Here is a 20,527-nt window from a genome sequence, read left to right on the forward strand (position 1 = left end):
CCTAACCTCAACAACATACTGCTTATTTTTCAATGATTGCTCAAGTACTATTTCCTGATGACATTTAGAAAGTCTTCAAGAAGTTAACATATCTTGAAATTGTATTTTAGGATGGATTACTTCTAAGAAGATAGATTTCTATTACTGCTGTAATCTTTGTTTTTGCAATAAATAGTAATTATAATATTTTTGTCTAAATGTTTTTAAATGTTTTGTCTAATTTGAGAGAGAGAGATGTAGGTACATACTTCACTTCCACAGATGCATTCAGTTACTCTTCCTTTTTTTTTATTCTCACAGAATATTCAAGATCTGTCTATAGTTGCAGCTTGTGTTCCAGTTGTGAATGATATCAACCCACGTGTTCTCAAACATTTTTCCATGCTGGTATTACCTCATCCTTCACAAGACGTCTTATATACTATTTTCCAGGTAACATATCTAGTTTATTTTCTACTGAAAAAAAAAATCTCTAGAGTAAGGAAAAATATGAGAACTTATATCCACTAATATTGAAAGAAAATTACTTTAAGGGGATGGATTTTATTTCCCCCTATGTTTTCTGGCCTATTATAATTTGGCTCTATATAACAAAAGCCTAAGTTATTGTGTGTAAAATAAATACTTGTGGTACATGTCTAATGCACGTTAAAATACAGGTCCCAGGACTTTATTCTCAGAGATTCTGATCCAGTATATCTGGCATGATGTGCGGGAATCTGTATTTTTAATATACACACCCTGATTTTTGCCAGAATTGATTTGCTCTTTTCCTTTTCTTATGGAATAAAAAAATGCTACGCAAACTATGACCTTGGTATGCAATTGGCATACATGTAGACTTTCTTCTAAAACAGGATTTTTTTTCACGTGTGAACTACTGATCACCCGTATTAGAATTACCAAGTGCTTTTTGAAAACTTGAGTTTAAAAATGAATCTTTAAATTTTATATTTAAGAAAAAAACAAGATTCTTTTTGAAGCGTTTTGTAAAGGTGCTTAAGATTTTTCTAGTCATACTAGATTTCATCATCTTTCCAGTAAGATATTTTGGAATTTTTAGTTTAGTCATCTTTCCAATAAGATATTTCAGAATTTTTCAAAGAATGTATAGCTGTATAACTAGAGAAAATGTATCACATTCCTTTAGACCATTAGCCATAGTAGGACCAATTGGAATTTTCTTCAGTTTGCAACTCCTAGAGTGTTTTGTTTTATTTTGCCTAATCTGCCATCCTATGTTAAATTGATTTTAATGTTAAGATTTCTAATACAATTAATTCTCCATTATAGTACACAAGTCTGCTTTTTAGTGGAAGGTAGCTGGAAGAAGTCTGTACTTAAAATTTTTGGCAAACTAAATTGTGACATATCTTTTTAAAGGCTCATTTGGGAATTTATTTCTCCATCAATAACTTCATACCTGAAGTTCAGAAAAGTAAGGATCAGATAATATCTTGTTCCATAGCTATATACCATCAAGTACGTCAGAATATGTTACCAACTCCAACAAAATGTCACTACATGTTTAATCTTCGAGATACGTTTAAGGTTGGTTTTAATGTTCATTCTCTAGTTTATTTTTAAAATATAAGTTGCTCTCTCTCATACTGTCAACATTAGATTGTTTGAAGGGGGAAAAAGGGAAACGAATGTTGGTTAGTTTTGCTATTCATTAGCAGCTTATCCCATGAGTTAGTTGAAAAAAAGATTGTTAAAATAATTTCATGCAAGTAATTCGATGATGAAATACCTAAGAGTGTTAAAATATTGGCTAAGATGCTCAGCAGGGAAATAAGTGGCAAAATTATAACATAGATTTGGGGTTTGCTTTATTTCTGAGATTTTATTGTGGCTGTCAGAAAATGAAAGCATGTATGCATTTCATAAACATGCTTGAATTTTCACAGATTCTGCCTACAGTGCTGACTCAGTTATCAGCCATGACCAAATAATTTTCAAAATTGAAATGTTAAGAAAACCAGTTCTTGAATTTGATATCTTTCTTCCCTGACTCCAGAACTTTAGCCCTAAATAGCACATGTAATCTGTGAAATGAGCTATAACATTTTAAATCCAAATTTAGAATGCAAAAACATATTAACATTAGGAAACACCTTAATATCACTTGCAACACTCTGTTTCCATGTCAGCACTGCAGTTGAGACTCTCATCCGGGCAAGTCCTCCATTAGATGTGGCTGAGGAGTCCCCAAATCCCCCTCCCTCTAAGAGTGATTCCATACCAATTTTCCCATTCATCAAAACTTCAAATTATCACTTGTAGAAATTCCTAATTCTTACCTTGGATAATCGTTTCTATTGTTCTGGATCATAAACCTGCAAAAATTGAGCCATTGCTTCACATACTACCCTGCTAATGTTTAAAAAAAAAAGAAATGTTGTTTTTAAATCCCTAACAGCTTCTCCTAGGATTGCTGCAAGCTGACAGGACTGTTATTAACTCCAAAGAGATGGCTGCTCGCCTGTTTGTTCATGAAGCCACCCGAGTATTTCACGATCGCTTAATTGATTTCACTGATAAAAGCCTTTTCTATCAGTTGCTTTCAAAGGAACTTGAGAACTATTTTCAGGTCAATTTATATTTTTAAAATTATTTTAAGTGGGTTATTGGGCAAAAATGTTGTTTTATGAATTTATGTAATACTGAAAGAAATTACATGTGCTATACTTCTATACAGCTGGCAGCACGGTAGGTTTGTTTGCACCAGCATCACCACACACACATGAGTAATGCATTGTGCTACAGCATCAAGACAGCTAGATGTCACTAGGGGATAGGAATTTTTTAGCTCCATTATAAACTTATGGGACCCCTGTTGAGCTCAAGTGAGATATGGTTGTTTAAAAAGGAACTTGGCACCTCCTCTTCTCTCTCTCTTGCTCCCTCTCTCACTGTGACATACTGGCTCCCCTTTGCCTTCCACCATGATTGTAAGCTTTCTGAGGCCCTCACTGGAAGCAGATGTTGACACTGTGTTTTGTGTATAGCCTGCAGAATCACGAACCAAATAAACCTCTTTTCCTTATAAATTATCAAGTGTCAGATATTTCTTTATAGCAATGCAAAAACAGACTAACACAGAAACTTGGTACCAAGGAGCAGGGCATTGCTATAAAGATACCTGAAGATGTGGGTGCAGTTTTGGAACAGAGTAATGGGCAGAAGTTGGAAAAGTTTGGAGAGCGCAGAAGACAACAGAAAGACAAGGGACAGTTTGGAACTTCTTAGAGACTGGCTAAGTGGTTGCAACCAAAATGCTGATAAAAATATGATCATTGAAGGCCAGGCTGATGAGGTCTCAGTTGGAAATGAGGAATGTATTAGAAACTGGAGCAAAGATCACCATTGTTATGCTTTAGCAAAGAACTTCACTGTATTGTATCCATGTCTCAGTGCTTTGTTGAAGGTTGAACTTCAGAGTGGTTACCTAGGGTGACCAGCAGAAGAAATCTCAAAGCAGCACAGCATTCAAGAAGTGACATGTCTTCTTCTAACAACCTGCAATTAGATGTGGAAGCAAATAAAATGCTTAAAGTTAGAACTTATATTTAAAAAGGAAGTAGATCATAAAAGTTTGAAAAAGTCACAACCTGACCATGTGGTAGAGAGAAGAAAAGAGCATTTTCAGAAAAGGAATGCAAGTGGGCTGTGGAGCAACCTGTGATAGAGAGATTAGCATGATCAAAGGGAGCAAAGTGCTAATAGTCAAGACAATGTGAAAAAAGCCTTGAAGGGATTTCAGAAGTCTTCAGGATAGTCCCTCCCATTACAGACCCAGAGGCCTGAGAGGAAAGAATGGTTTCAGGGGCCATACCCAGGATGCCACTGTCCTGTACAGCCTAGGGATGCTGCTTCCAGAATCACAGCTGTTCCAGTTCTAGCCATGCTCAAGGAGCCCCAGGTATAGCTCAGACTGCAGTTTCAGAGGGTATAAGCCATAAACCTAGGTGACTTCCACATGGTGTTAAGTCTGCAGGCACACAGAATTCAAGAGGCTTGGAAGCTTCTACCTAGATTTCAGAGGATGGATGGGAAAGCCTAGATGCCCAGGCAGAAGCCTGCCACAGGGGCAGAGCCCCAAGGTGAAACTTTTCTAGGGCAGTGACTAGTGGAAATATGGGTTTGGAGCCCCCACACAGAGTTCCCACTGGGGCATCGCCTAGTGGAGCTTTGGGAATGAGTCTGTAGCCCTCCAGACCCCAGAATGGGAGAGCCACCAGCAGCTTGCCACCTCAGTGTTGAAAAGACACAGGCACCAGATTCCAACCCATGAGAGCAGCTACATGGGCTGCACCCAGAAAAGCCATAAAGGTGAGCTGCGCATGACCTTGAGAACCCACCCCTTATACCAGTGTGCCCAGGATGCAAGATATGGAGTCAAGGGAGATTATTGTGGAACTTTAAGATTTAATGTCTGCCCTGCTGGGTTTCAGACTTACATGGGGGGCCTGCTGCTTCTTTCTTTTGGCCAATTTCTCCATTTTAGAATGAGGATATTTACCCAGTGCCTGTACCATTATTGTACCTCACAAGTAAATAACTTGTTTTTTATTTTACAGGCTCATAGATGGAAGGAATTTACTTTGAGTATCAGATTAAACTTTAAACTTTTAACATTAGGACAAGTTGAGATATTTGGGGACTATTAGGAAGGGATGATTGTATTCTGAAATGTGAGAAGAACATGATATTTGGGAGGCCAGAGGTAGAATGACATGGTTTGGATATTTGCCCTTGTTATGGTTTGGCTCTGTGTCCTCACCCAAATCTTACCTTGCATGTAATCCCCATAATCCCCACATGTCAAGGGTGGGACCAGGCCGAAGTAATTGAGTCATGAAGGTAGTTTCATTCATTCTGTTCTCATGATACTGAGTGAGTCTCACAAGATCTGATGGTTTTATAAGCATCTGGCATTTCCCCTGCATACACTCATTCTCTCTTCTGCCACCCTGTGAAGAGGTGCCTTCACCATGATTGTAAGTTTCCTGAGGCCTCCCTAGCCATGTGGAACTGTGAGTCAATTAAACCTCTTTTCTTTATAAATTACCCAATCTCGTGTATTTCTTCATAGCAGCATTTGAACAGACTAACACAGTCCCCTCTAAATCTCATGTTGAAATGTAATCCCCAATGTTGGATATGGGGCTAGTTAGGAGGTATTTGGGTCATGGATGTGGATCCCTCATGAATGGCTGGGTGTCCTCTCCACAGTAATGAGTTCACATGAGATCTGCTTGTTTAAAAAGGAGCCTGGCACCTCCTCCTCTCTCTCTTGCTCCCTCTCTCACTATGTGACATGCTGGCCCCCCTTGGTCTTCTACCATGATTGTAACCTTCTTGAGGCTCTCACCAGAAGTAGATGTTGGCACTGCACTTTCTGTGCAGCCTGCAGAACTGTGAGACAAAATAAACCATTTTCCCTTGTAAGTTATCCAACCTCAGGTATTTCTTTATAGCAACAAAAATGGACTAACAAACCCCATAAATACATACAACTATAATTTGTCAATTCTTAATAAAAATAATTTTTAAAAAATATTTAGCTCATACTTTCTACTTCTTAGTGGACCTTTCCAGCCAATACCACCCCATTTTTAGATTACATATCCCTTCTTTGTGTTCTCAAAAAACTATGGGCTTTTCCTGTTATAGAACTTATTCTAATATAATTGCCTATCTCTTTCTCCAACCTATGAGTTTCATGAGAATGAAGCTATTGATTTTTAATTTCTTTCTAAGTCCCCAGAATTTAGCATTCTTTTATCCCTAATTGGTGCTTGATAAATATATCTGGGATTAATGAATAAATGAATGAAGAATTAAAGAGACTTTCCTAAAATAGTAATCTGAAGAGAGCTTTTTTATCTTTTAAGTTCAGGGTCACATGTGCAGGTTTGTTACATAGGTTAACTTCTGCCAAGGGGGTTTATTGTACAGTTTCATCACCCAGGTATTAAACCTACTATCCATTAGTTATTTTTCTGATTCTCTCCCTCCTCCTACCCTCCACTCTTCAATAAGCCCCAGTGTCTGTTCCCCTGTAAGTGTCCATGTGTTCACATATTTAGCTCTTACTTATAAGTGAGATCATAAGGTATTTGGTTTTCTGTTCCTATGTTAGTTTGCTAAGGATAATGGCCTTCAGCTCCATCCATGTTCTTGCAAAGAACATGATCTAATTTTTTTTTTTTTTTGAGCTCTGTCACCCAGGTTGGAATGCAGTGATGTCATGATCTCAGCTCACTGCAACCTCCACCTCCTAGATTCAAGTGATTCTCCTGCCTCAGTCTCCCAAGTAGCTGGGACTGCATACACCTGCCACCATCCCTGGCTAATTTTTTTTTTTTTTTGTATTTTTAGTAGAGATGGAGTTTCACCATGTTGACCAGGCTGGTCTCAAACTCCTGACCTCAGGTGATCCATCTACCTCAGCCTCCCAAAGTGCTGGGATTACAAGTGTGAGCCACTGCATCCAGCCAATCTCATATTTCTTATGGATATATAGTATTCCCTGGTATATATGTGCCACATTTTCTTTAACCAGTCTACCATTTATGGGCATTTAGGTTGATGCCTTGTCTGCTATTGTGAATAATACAGCAATGAACATATCTGTGAGTGTGTCTTTATGATAAAGCAATTTCTATTCCTTTGGATATATACCCACTAAAGGGATTGCTAGGTCAAGTGGTAGTTCTGTTTCTAGAACTTTGAGGACTCACCACACTGTCTTCCATAATGGTTGAACTAATTTAAATTCCCACCAACAGTGTATAAGTGTTCCTTTTTCTCTATATCCTCACCAACATCTGTTATTTTTTGACTTGTTAACATTAGCCATTCGGACTGGTTTTTGATAGTATCTAATTGTGGTTTTGATTTGCATTTCTTAAAGAGAGCTTATTACTGTCTTGGGAGAAATTCCCAAATTCCCTATAAATGCCAACCACAATTCAGTTTTGAGACTTTACCAGACTAAGGAATAGATTTAGAGGCAGTAGGAAACAGCGAAGCAAGTACTTATGGAATTGGGTCCTGCCCTAGCAGGGGTCAACCCTGTGGACAGCAAAAGCAACTACAATACTCCAAATTCAAGACCATATTAACCAAATCTTTCTTAAGGATGTAAGGATGTAAATTATTCCTGTGAGATTTTTTTAAAGTCAACTAACTGACCTTAATTGACCAATTAAGGTCAGTTAGTTGACTTTAAAAAAATAAAAAACTCTAGTAATTAATACAATGTGCCAAGCACAGTTTTAACAGTTTTATATATCATTGCTCACTTTAATCTCAATTCATAACACCCTATGACATAGGACCTGTTATTATCCTCATTTTGCAGATAAAGAAACTGAGTAGAGTAAGATTAAGAACTCTCCCAAGGTCATCCTGCTAGTTAAGTGGCACAGTGATTATTCACTAGGATATCTAATGACATATATTCTTCAATTATTGTACCATACCACCCCTCAACCTTCATTTAGCCATTTGCCAAACAAACATCTTCTAAATACAGTGCCAGATAGCAAGTGGAATAAGAGCTGAGGACTATGTAGGACTAGCATGGACCCTGCCTCCAAGCACATTACAACCTAAGCAGTGCAATACATTTCTGTAAGTGCAATGACAGACCTATGCACACAATTTAGTGGTGGAAAAAGCAGGAAAGAGTAATTTATTCTACCCAATTTTAGGGGAGAGGGAGATAGTCAGACCTCAAAGAAGAGGTAGCCCATGACCTCGGTGTGAAAAATAGGCAAGAGTTTGCAAAGTAGACCAAGAAAAGACATGGAAACTTGCAGAACTGTACTGGTGAACCAAGGGAAGATTCTTTTTCTCAGACTGTTGCTGGAACTACAAGGTATTTCTAGCAACAGGAGTTCTTAACCTGGGATCCACAGACCCTCAAAGGATTCTTAAATAAAATTATATTCTAAAATATTTGGGGTTTTTTATAACCCTTGTATTTTGCTATATGCATTTTAAAATATTATTGTGAGAAAGGGTCCACAGGCTTCACTGCCAAAAGGAGTTTATAGCTCAAAAAAGATTAAGAAGATGTTAGTCCTAGATCCATTGTGCCAGGAGCTTCTCCAACACAGATATATGATTTTAGTTTTAATAACAAGCAGAATTGTGCTATTAACAGATAGTGTTAAATTCTTATCTTACAATAGGTTCAGTGGACCAAAGAAACCCTGAAGAAAGACTCAACTGTATTTTTGGACTTCTTGAATACAAACAAGACTCATGGAAAAAAGATTTATCAGAATACCAATGACTATAATAAACTTACCAGTATACTTGATGAATTCCAAATGAAGTTGGGCTCAGTGTCTTTGGAGGTAAATACATATACTATATAAAAATGAGGAGTGCTATATATGTATATATTAATTTTTATATACAGACATGTATATCAAATCAATATTTTTAAGGGGTGTGTGTGTGTGAGAGAGAGAGCTAGAAAGAAAGAGAGAGGAAGAAATCAGGGAAAAATGTTTACCTTCGTATTTTAAAGCAGATCATTAGAAGTACAGTTTTATGTTATTTCATCTTATTTTGTCTCATTTGATAGGGTATAATTTTAAAGATGAGGTGCACAACTGAAGCTATAGGAAGTTGAATACAGTTCATAAAGATAAATGCAAAACAGAGTGTGGGAACAGGGTCCAAAGTAGCAACAAAGAACAGCAAAGTGGTTGTGTCTCTTTACATCTTTCCCGTTGTTGTGGGCAAAGATGTGCTGGAACAGAGACACCAACAAAATCTCATACACTATAAACCAATTTTCTGCATCTCTTCCTCCTACCACTTACCCTACCTGTCAAGGCATAGGCCAGGTGTGGTGGTTCATGCCTGTAATCCTAGCACTTTGGGAGACTGAGGCAGGAAGATCACTTGAGGCCAGGAGTTTGAGACCAGCCTAGGCAACATAATGAGACCCTATCTACACACACACATACACACACACACACACACACACACACACACACACACACACACACACACATTTAATTAGGCATGGTGGTGCCAGTGCCTGCCTGTAAGTCCCAGGTACACAGGTCTGAGGCACAAGGATTGCTTGACCCCAGGAGATCGAGGCTGCAGTGAGCCATGATTGTGCCACTGCACTCCAGCCTAAATGACATAGCAAGACACTTTCTGAAAGAGAGAGAGAGAGAGAGAGAGAGAGAGAGAGAGAGAGAAGGGAGGGAGGGAGAAAAAGGGAAGGGAGGGGAGGCAAACTGTTGTTTCCCTCTTCATTCTCTTCTCTCAACTCTACCACCACCTTTCTAATCTCAGAATAATATTAACATCGGGATAATCCTTATTATGCAAATTACTTTCCCTAAATGTTAATGAAAACCAGCTTACTAGATGTAGATCTCTGGATTACTAGTTATTCTCTTTTCTGTAAGTAAATTGTATGTATAACCACAATGTACATTTGAATTTTCTGTATCTATAATCCATTTATTTGTCACATTTCTTCTGCTAGCTTTCTCATTCCATGGTGTTCTTCAAGGAAGCCATAGAACACATCACAAGAGCGACAAGGGTCCTTCGACAACCAGGGAGTCACATGTTACTGGTAGGAATTTAAATTTTTCAAGGGGTTTTAAGTTTGCACAATAAATGAAATCACAATAAAATCTTACAGAAGTTTTATTTAGCCACACTTTGTGAAAAATCACAATAATTGAGTCACAGCCCAGGACTCTTGTCCTCTCTATGGTTTGCATATGAAATTCGTCAGCAAATAAAAATAGCATTTGTTTTTGGAAGGCATTTGATGTGAATAAAATTATACCATTTCTAGTATTCTCAGCATGAATACAGCATCTGTGCAGGTGGATCCAAACTTCAAAAATAATGTGCTTATTTGAATGTTGATTTAGAAATGTGAGCTTTTGCACAACGTTTTGCCTCTCTTGGAACAAATGGGAGTTAACATCTTGGAAAATTCCCAAATATACTTTGAATAGAGAAAAGCTTTTGGAAAACTAAATAAATTCAACATATTTAGCCAATTACATAAATCGTATTATTAAATTTGTTATTTATAGCTAGTTGTTTATTTTATACTTTATTTATGAATGTTTAGGTATTTAATTTATGCCCCTTTTTTTGAAAAGAACTTTTTTATATTCAGAACAGCTAGAGCTTTATTTAGACACTCTTTTATTTAAACAGACCTGTGCAATGAGATAAAGGGAATTAAAAATTGGAAAATAAAACAAAAAAATATGAAACAAATCTTTCTATCACCAAAACTATTATTTTACTAACCTGTCTAACTCATAAATGGCATCACCATATAGCCACTGGTCTAGCCAGAAACTTGGATGTCACTCAGTTTTGTCACTTTTTCATCACTTCTCACATTTAATTCATCAATAAGTCCTGGCAATGCAACTACCAAAATGTATTTCAAGTCTGTACACTTCCCTGCATCTCCACAGCCACCACCCTATTTAAGCCACCATTATCTCCACCTGGACCACTATGGTTTTCTCTGTTCCCTAATGTACCTCTTTTCTTCCCCTCAGTCCCTATTACTCTGTCTCCTTATTCTGCTTTATTTTCTTCCTGGTCCTTAGCATTATCTTATATAATATTACACATTAATTTTTCATTTATAATCATCTGTCTCTACATTTAGAACATAAACTCTACAAGGGCTATGATTATTGTCTTATTTCAATTATTAGCATATTATTTTTCTGTTCCTAAAGTATATATGCTCTCAGTTTAGTTATTTTACCACAAAGTGACTCTTTTCTTTAGCATGTCTTTTCTAAAAAGTTCTCAATTCTAAAATGCCTGAGAATGTATTCAGAGCAATTTTCAAAAGCCTACAATCAGCTGCAACTTTGCCTTAATAATTTCTCTATAGATCTCTTCTTACAAACCTATCTTCCCTCTCAAAGCCCCTATTAAAAATACAAGGTAAAACATGTCAAACTTCTGATTCCTCTGATCCTATTACTATATTTTTTTTTTGAGATGGAGATTCACTCTTGTTGCCCAGACTGGAGTGCAATGGTGCAATCTCAGCTCACTGTAACCTCTGCCACCCAGGTTAAAGTGATCCTCCTGCCTCAGCCTACCAAGTAGCTGGGATTACAGGTGCCCGCCACCATGCCCAGCTAATTTTTTGTATTTTTTGTAGAGATGGGTTTCACCATGTTGGCCAGGCTGGTCTTGAATCCTGACCTCAGAATTCTGCCTGCCTTGGCCTCCCAAAGTACTGGGATTACAGGTGTGAGCCACCACATCTGGCCGCTATTACTATTTTTGCCAGATTAAACATTATAAGTAGATCTTTTTCCTGGTTCAAGCTGACACTAGGGTTCAATTTTGCAAAACAGTAATTTAACTGAAGGCTAGTCTAGCATGTGGCACTTCTGCAGGGAGAAGCAGCTGGAGGGAGTGTAATGACTTAATTAAGAGTATTTAAGACAGGGCCGGGCACGATGGCTCATGCCATAATCCCAACACTTTGGGAGGCCAAGGCAGGTGAATCAGAAGGTCAGAAGATTGAGACCATCCTGGCCAACATGGTTAAACCCCATCTCTACTAACAATACAAAACTTAGCTGAGCCTTGTAGCATGTGCCTGTAATCCTAGATACTCAGGAGGCTGAGGCAGGAGAATTGCTTGAACCAGGGAGTTGGAGGTTGCAGTGAGCCAAGATTGAGCCACTGCACTCCAGCCTGGTGACAGAGCAAGACTCTGTCTTAAAAAAATAAAAAAAAAAAGTTAATACAGATAAGAAACAATAAAATAATCGTTATTTAGATTGAATGGCTCAAATGAGATAAGTTTAATTTAGTAAAAAAGTAAAAGAAGAAATCATAATGAATTTTAAAAGCAAATATTAGATACTTCAACTGGATTATAGTGTTGAACTGCCAGAACTACCAGAGGGTAAGAAAACTAGTGTTAATTAGCATTTCAATATAAGGCATTTGTTTAAAAGATTGTTGCATACAATCTATCACGTAAATGTTCACTTTTCAACAAAAATTACAAGACATGAAAACAGATAAAGTGTGAGCTATACATAGGGAGAGAAAGTAGTCAATAGGAACTGTATTGAAGGGGATCCAGATGTTGGGCTTAGCAGAGATCTGAAATACAGCTCTTATAAATATACTCAAAAAGCCTGAAGGAAAATGTATATGTTTTAAATTAAAGAAAGCATGCAAAAATGACTCTTCAAATAAAGAATACCAATAAAGGGATATAAATTATCTTACAAATTGGAATTTCTAGGGTTGAAAATCAAAATAAGTGAAACAAAAACTTCACTAGAGAGGCTCAACTGCAGATTTAAGTTGGCAGAAAAGAGAATTCACAAACTTAAAGATCTATAGAACTTATCCATGCTAAAGAAGAGAAAGAGAAAAATGAAGAAAAAAGCAAGGCATCGAAGACCTAGGAGACACTATCAAATTTATCAAAATATGCTTATTGAGACTCCCAGAAAGAGAATAGAAGGGAACAGAAAAGATTTCATAGGAACAATGCCCCAATACATTAATCTTCACATACAAGAAGTTCAATTACAGCTTAAGAAAGACTAAGAAGAGTAAACACAAGTCGATTTACACCTATACGCTTCATAGTCAAACATTCAAAGACAAAGAAAATCATGAAGGCAGCAAGAGAAAAACTTCTTATGTACTAGGAATTCCCAATAAAATTTACAGCTGACTTCTCATTAGACACAATGGAGACCAGAAGACATTGGAGCAGCACATTCAGAGAGATAAAAGGGGGAAAAAAAATCTCCCAAATTTTATGTTCAATAAAACTATTTTAAAAATGAAATAAAGACATTTCCAGATAAATATCTCTGATAATTTGTTACAGAAAAGACTAAAGTAAATTTTTAGGGTAAAGGTGAAAGATACCAAATGGTAACTTAAATCCATGTGAAGAATAATGAGCACCACTAAGAGCAATTACATAGGTAAATACAGGGCAGTATGTTCGTTTTCTACGGCCTATGAAACACATTATTGCAAATATGGCAGCTTAGACAAATTTATTATCTTACAGTTTTGTTTTTCCAGCTTAATTTTTTTTATTGTACTTTAAGTTCTGGAGTACATGTGCAGATCTTGCAGGATTGTTGCATAGGTACACACGTGCCATGGTGGTTTGTTGTCTCCATCCCCCCGTCACCTACATTAGGCATTTCTCCCAGTGTTATCTTTCTCCAACCTCCCTGCACCCGGCTGTCCCTCCCCTAGTGCCCTACCCTCCAACAGACCGCAGTGTGTGATGCTCCCCTCCCTGTGCCCATGTGTGCTCATTATTCAACACCCACCTATGAGTGAGAACATGCAGTGTTTGATTTTCTGTTCTTGTGTCAGTTTGCCAAGAATCATGGTTTCCAGATTCATCCATGTCCCTACAAAGGACACAAACTCATCATTTTTTTAAGACTGCATGGTATTCCATGGTGTATATGTGCCACATTTTCTTGGTCCAGTCTATCACTGATGGGCCTTTGGGTTGGTTCCAGATCTTTGCTATTGTAAACAATAGGTTGGAGAAGTTCTCCTGGATAATATCCTGAAGAGTATTTTCCAGCTTGAATTCATTCTCCCCATTACATTCGAGTTTGCTGATCAAGCATAGATTAGGTCTTTTCACATAATCCCATATTTCTTGGAGGCTTTGTTCATTTCTTTTCACTCTTTTTTCTCTATCCTTGCCTTCTTATTTTATTTCATTGAGTTGATCTTCAATCTCTGATATCCTTTCTTCTGCTTGATCGATTCAGCTATTGAAACTTGTGTATGCCTCGAGAAGTTCTCATGCTGTGTTTTTCAGCTCCATCCAGTCATTTATGTTCTTCTCTAAGCTGGTTATTCTAGTTAGCATTTCTTCTAACCTTTTTTCAAGGGTTTTACTTTCTTTACATTGGTTTAGAACATGTTCCTTTAGCTCAGAGAAGTTTGTTGTTGTGTTTTTTTTTTTCATTTAATGTAAATTTATTCATTCCATGAAATTTATTCATTGAGCTGCTACTGCATATCAGGGACTGGTGAAGAAATAGCTAAGTTGCTAGGAATTACTCTCTCCCTTGAGTAAATTTGAAAGTACATAAAGATGATTGGACTGCTATCCAGATTCTTAGCATTCTACTTTATTTTTATTTCCTGTACTTTTATTTTTTGAATGGTGAGCAATATAAATATTTTTAGTATCTCCATTAATGTTTAAGAAAATTATAATTTTTCCTTTGTGAATGTAAATGGCCTACTAATTTTTAAATATAAACCTTGCTTTATTGTTTTCAGATTATAAAAATAATAAATATTTGTTATGGAAAACTCTCAGGAAAATTTGATGCTTGATACTCTTAACACCAAGAGACCTTTCTCTTGGGATATAGATGGGATAAATAGGCTGTGATTATATCTATTGCCTTTAAGCAAGGTATGTAAAGATCTTTGTACCCCTTCCTAGAAGATGGGTTGTGACAAAGAGAACTTTGTATTAGTGTTACTATCTATAAATTAAATAGATAAATATGAATGCCTATAAATTATCTTCAAAGTCTGTTGATAAGTTGCCATCGCTCTTTCTGTTCTTTTAAAAGTTAGAAGTCAGTTACTCTTCTTTTATTTGGGTAAAAGAATATAAGTAGTATCATAAGTTCACTATTCCTACTCTGGAGAAGTGATTAGAGCAGCAGAATACTCTATACCCCACCTTCACGGCATGGCTGTAGGCTGCAGACAAAACCCCATCAGCACCTTAAGACTCTTTGGACAGTTAAAGAATACCATCTTCGGTGGAGCAGTGCCGGTAATAACTGGGTAACACTTTATTTAATACGAACTAAAAGGAAAGTGAATGAAATCCTTTGACGCATCTCTATCTCTGGGTGTCCTGCAATTTCTATTTTATTGTAAACAAACTAATCAAGGCAAGGGGAGGCATTCCCAATTTAATGGGGCTAGTGCAGTATTTAACATAGAAAATTAAACAATCTGAAAAAATATAAATAAAAAGTATAGTTTACTGGGAAGTATAGTTTACTGGAAAACCTACCAGCACTGAATTTCACATATCCTCTTACATGTGCGTATATGCATATGCATAGACCTATTTTCTGCATTAGTGTGTATCTGTAATCTTTAGAGGTATTTTGTTTACATTCAAAAACTGAAATCCTAAATTTGATACTGGAAATGTAATGATACATGATTTCTTATACTAAGATTTGATTATCAGCAATATTTATTAAAGCCTTTTTCAATGGTATATGAGAGCTACCTGTACCTAACTAAATGGACTTAAAATTGAACATTTTATAAATTAGAATTTGGGTATATTAGTATTTTCCATCGATTTATAATTTGAGGTGATTTTTTTTTACTTCCACTTGATCTCCAGTTGGCAATGACAAAAAATGTGAATGTTTTTTCTTTATAAAAATGCAATATGCCAGTTTGAAGCTGCAGTGAGCTATGATTATGTCACTGCACTCCAGCCTGGGTGACAGAGTGAGACACTTTTTCAAACAAAACAAAGCAAAAACCAATATGCCCATTAAAACAATTTGGAGATTGCAGAAATATTCAAATAAGAAAATAGCCTGTGGGTCCCTTCATGCAGAGATAACACTATCCTAGCAGACTACTGTCTTCCAGCTTTATGTACTTGCATTGAATTTTTCTTTTTTACCAACTTGAGATTATGCTATAGATTCAATTTTGTGCCCTGTTTTTTTCCCTTAAAGTATATTGTGAACATTTTCTTATGTCTGTTACTTTTAAATGCAATTACATCCATCATTTCTGGATTCTATATTGTTTGAAAAGTACAACAAATATGAGAAGAAAAAAGACTCCCGTAACCGTACCACTGAGAGAAAACTATTTAGACATTAGTATTTCCTTCCAAGCTGGGAATTCCTTTGCTCCTCATCTTCAAACAAGCAAAACTTGTCCATAACAATTTCTTATTTAATTTTCTTCAACTGAATAATAATCTTGAAAAAGGAATTTCTCTAAAGAAATTATTGTTATATAATTAACATGATTAGAAAATTCATATTTTCACATTTTATAGAACTTTTACATTTCCAAAGACCTCTAATCTAAGACAATTTATTATAACATTTTTCTCCAAAAAGTCTTTCCTTCTTTCCTTCCTTCCTTCCTTCCTCCCTCCTTTCCTTCCTTCTTTTCTTTAGATGGAGTCTTGCTCTGTTGCCATGCTGGTGTGCAATGGCAAGGTCTCAGCTCACTGCAACCTCTACCTCCCAGGTTCAAGCAATTCTCCTGCCTCAGCCTCCCAAGTAGCTGGGATTACAGGCACCTGCTACCATGCCCAGCTAATTTATTTTTTATTTATTTATTTTTTTGTATTTTTAATAGAGATGGGGTTTTACCAAGTTGGCCAGGCTGGTCTTGAACTCCCGACCTCAGATGATCCACCCACCTCGGCTTCCCAAAATGCTGGGATTACAGGCTCGAGCCACCACTCCTGGCCCCTTTCATTTTCTTTTTATTCTTTTTTTTTTTTCTTTTTTTTTTATTGCATTTTAGGTTTTGGGGTACATGTGATGAACATGCAAGATTGTTGCATAGGTACACACATGGCAGTGTGCTTTGCTGCCTTCTGTCCCCTCACCTGTATCTGTCATTTCTCCCCATGCTATCTCTTCCCACCTCCCCACCCCCCCGCCCCTCCCCCATTTCCCCCCAACGGATCCCAGTGTGTAGTGCTCCCCTCCCTGTGTCCATGTGTTCTCATTGTTCAACACCCGCCTATGAGCGAGAATATACGGTGTTTGATTTTCTGCTCTTGTGTCAGTTTGCTGAGAATAATGGTTTCCAGGTTCATCCATGTCCCTACAAAGGACGTGAACTCATCGTTTTTGATGGCTGCATAATATTCCATGGTGTATATGTACCACATTTTCCCTATCCAGTCTATCATCGTTGGGCATTTGGGTTGGTTCCAGGTCTTTGCTATTGTAAACAGTGCTGCAATGAACATTCGTGTGCATGTGTCCTTGTAGTAGAATGATTTATAATCCTTTGGATATATACCCAGTAATGGGATTGCTGGGTCAAATGGGATTTCTATTTTTAGGTCCTTGAGGAATCGCCACACTGTCTTCCACCAGAGAAGTTTGTTATTACCCACATTCTGAAGCCTGCTTCTGTCAATTCGTCAGACTGACTGGATGGAGATCCAGTTTTGTTCCCTTGCTGGTGAGGAGTTATGATCCCTGGAGGAGGAGAAGCATTCTGGTCTTTGGTGATTTCATCCTTTTTGCACTGGTTTCTTCCCATCTTCTTGGGTTTATCTATCTGATCTTTGAAGTTGGTGATTTCGAATGGGGTCTCTGAGTGGACATTCTTTCTGTTGATGCTGAAGCTACTTCTTTTTGGTTTTTAGTTTTCCTACTAGCAGTCAGGCCCCTCTTATGCATGAGGCTTTTTTTTTTTTTTTTTTTTGGTTATACGGGGAGCCACTTGAGGAGGCAGTCTGTCAGTCTGTCCCTTGTCTGCCTTCAGAGGCACTGCTGGGCTGCCTCGGACTCAGCCCAGCTCCCTCGGACTCAGCCCAGCTCCCTTGGACTCAGCCTGGCTGCTGTGTAGGCTTCCTCTGGCTTTTGTTTACACAGGTGAGATTAGATCGGCCTTCACAGTGGCAGATGCGCTTCCCACCATCAAGCTCTATTGTCCTGGGTTGAGCTCAAACTGATGTTCTGGCTGTGAAACTCTCAAGCAAGAGGGCTTCAATTTGCTGGTCTTTGTGGGGATGGGACCTGCTAAGCCGTATCGCCTGTCTCCCTGCTTTCAGCTCTCCCTCTTTTTGGATGGCAGGTAGATATCTCCTGCAGGCGCTCTTGGTGCTCGCCAAAACCTGTGCCCTGTTCTGTGCCAACAACTCATGGCACCGGGCCAGCTGGAGCTGTTGGTCAGATCTGCGCTGGCAACTTGCAGCACTTCTCAGCCCAGCAGTGTTCTCCTGGACTATATTTGAATGTTGGCCTGCCTTGCTAGGTTGGTGAAGTTCTCCTGGATAATATCCTGAAGAGTGTTTTCTGGCTTGGATTCATTCTCCCTCAGGTACACCAATCAAGCGTAGATTAAGTCTACGGACTGTGGGTTGCAAAGGGCACAGGAGAAGCACCATCTCTGAACCGGAATGCTGAGGGGGTAGTCCCTGATCCTCTAGTTGGTTGCATTTCCTGGTGGGCAGTGCCCCGCCCTGCCTCAGTTTTCCCTCCCTGGGCTATACCCACTGTCCAGCCAGTCCATTGAAATAAACCTGGTACTTCAGTTAGAAATGCAGAGATCACTCGTCTTCCACATCTCTCTCCTTGGAAACTGCACTCCGGAGCTGTTCCTATTTAGCCCTCTTAGTGGAAGTCTTATCTTACAGTTTGGGGATCAGAAGTATGAATGGAACCCAGTGAGCCAAAATCCAGGTATAGGCAAGACTGCATTACTTTCCAGAGACTCTAAGGGAGAATCTGTTCCTTTTCTTTTACTAGTTTCTAGAGGCTTTCTGCATCCCTTGGCTCATGACTGCCTTCATTCATCTGTAAAGTCAGCAACATCACATCTCTTGACCCTTCATAAGTCATAACATCTCTCTCTCTCTGACCAAAGCTGGGAAAGGTTTTCTGCTTTCAAGAACTAATATGATTTAGACTGGGCCCAGCCAAATAATCTAGGATAATCTCACCATGATTAAGATCTTTAATCTTAATTATGTCTACAAAGTCTCTTGCCATGTAATATAATATATTCATAGGTTCCAGAGATCATGATGGGGACATATTCGGGGGGAATAGGGGTGCCAAGTACATTACTCTGCCAACCACAGACTATATAAATATATTTTTTTCTTTACTCTTAACTGCTTTAAAAGATAATCACATGGAATGATAGTTATAAAACTATTGTCAGGCTTATAATATATAAAGATGTAATATATATAACAGTAAATAGCACAAAAGAGGATGGAGGAAGTGGGGTTCTGTTGAAGAAAACTGTCTACATTTTCCTGGAATTGTTAGTATGAATCTAAAATAGATTGTGATTAAAAATAAAAATAGATTGTGATAAGTTAAGATACATAATGTAATTCAGTTATGCAGGATGAACAAGTTCTGGAGAACTAATGTACAGTATGATAATGATAGTTAACAACATTGTATTATATACTTGAAATTTGTTAAGAGAGTAGATCTTGATATTGATACACGTGCGCACACACACACACACACACACACACTGGTAACTATGTAGAGGTAGTGGTTATTTTAAATAGTGATTGTGATGATCATTTAACAATGTACACATAGATCCAAACATCAAGTTGTACACCCTAAATATATATATATGGTTTTTATGTCACTATCATCTCAATAAAAATGTTAAAAATTCTCAAGGAAAAGGGATAGTTTAACTGTGAACCCAAGCAGGTCAGGGAAAAACACACTGATGGCAGACAGGTTTCAAAGAGAACAGACGGAAAGCAGACCTGCAGGAGGTCCATGAGCCAGAGTTCCAGGCTATGAAATTTTGTGCCTGGCTGTGGTCTGGGCCCCCAGCCATCAGGTTTGATTCAAAGCCATCAGACCCCTTTTTTATATGCATTTTTAAGGGAAGCTTTAGCTTCTTTTCTGTGGAAAGTTCCCATAGAATTGTCAGAGCTTAGACTCTGCCCAATACTGGCAAGGAAGCTTGAACAATTTTATTTTATCGTGTATCTTCTGGTTACCCCAGAAGAAGGCCTTGAGGCAAGTGTTCAATGTTAATATGAGACATGATCCCAGAAAGCAGGTGGAGGACTGAGAAAGTGAGACAGAAAAGAGGCAGTAATCAATACAGGGTGCATTATCAGGCCAGTTACTATTGTGAGCAACTGGAAGTTAATTGCATAAGGGAATCTCTAAGAAAAGGTTTAGGAAATGTGCCTCAGAAAGGTGAGAGGGCTGAAGTATTTGGCATATCTATGCAGCAATTTCAGTCAGCCATTATTGAGCTAAGGGAGCTAAGGGAGAATTTGATAGTTACTGCAGGGGCAAGCATAGATATGCAGATACTGGTTGATCAACCTTTCATTTGTTTATTGGTCATTCAGGTCTTCTCTTCAGTGAATCATGCATTTGTATTTGCCCATTTTTCTGTTAGGTTATCTTTTTCTTGTTGATTTGTAGGAGTTATTTATATATTGAGATACTAATATTTTCTTCATTATATGTGTGGCAAATATAATTTTCCAGATTATGGTTCATCTTTTTACCTTCTGGAATCATTCAATAAAAACTTATTTTTAATGTAAAAAAATAGAACAAAAATTCATATAATAAAAAAGCCAAGAAAAGAACATAGAACACTAGAAAATATTTAACACAAAAGAAGGGAGAAACAGGGAAAAAACACATGAGACATATGGAAAATAGCAGTATGGCAGACAAGCCCCACATTGATCATA

General features: G+C 37.7%; 1 protein-coding gene across 1 annotated transcript in view; it reads left to right on the top strand.

The window, feature by feature from the left end:
* Nucleotides 1–20,527, top strand: part of DNAH14 (dynein axonemal heavy chain 14) — a 376,422-nt gene that overhangs the window by 259,931 nt on the left and 95,964 nt on the right. Inside the window, exons 50-54 of the mRNA XM_074385260.1 lie at nucleotides 301–432; nucleotides 1,384–1,551; nucleotides 2,423–2,593; nucleotides 8,208–8,375; nucleotides 9,533–9,625. Coding sequence (XP_074241361.1) covers nucleotides 301–432; nucleotides 1,384–1,551; nucleotides 2,423–2,593; nucleotides 8,208–8,375; nucleotides 9,533–9,625 — 732 coding nt within the window. The remainder of the gene's footprint in view (nucleotides 1–300; nucleotides 433–1,383; nucleotides 1,552–2,422; nucleotides 2,594–8,207; nucleotides 8,376–9,532; nucleotides 9,626–20,527) is intronic.

The sequence above is a fragment of the Saimiri boliviensis genome, chromosome 14 (genome assembly GCF_048565385.1).
Source record: "Saimiri boliviensis isolate mSaiBol1 chromosome 14, mSaiBol1.pri, whole genome shotgun sequence".
Classification (NCBI taxonomy): domain Eukaryota; kingdom Metazoa; phylum Chordata; class Mammalia; order Primates; family Cebidae; genus Saimiri; species Saimiri boliviensis.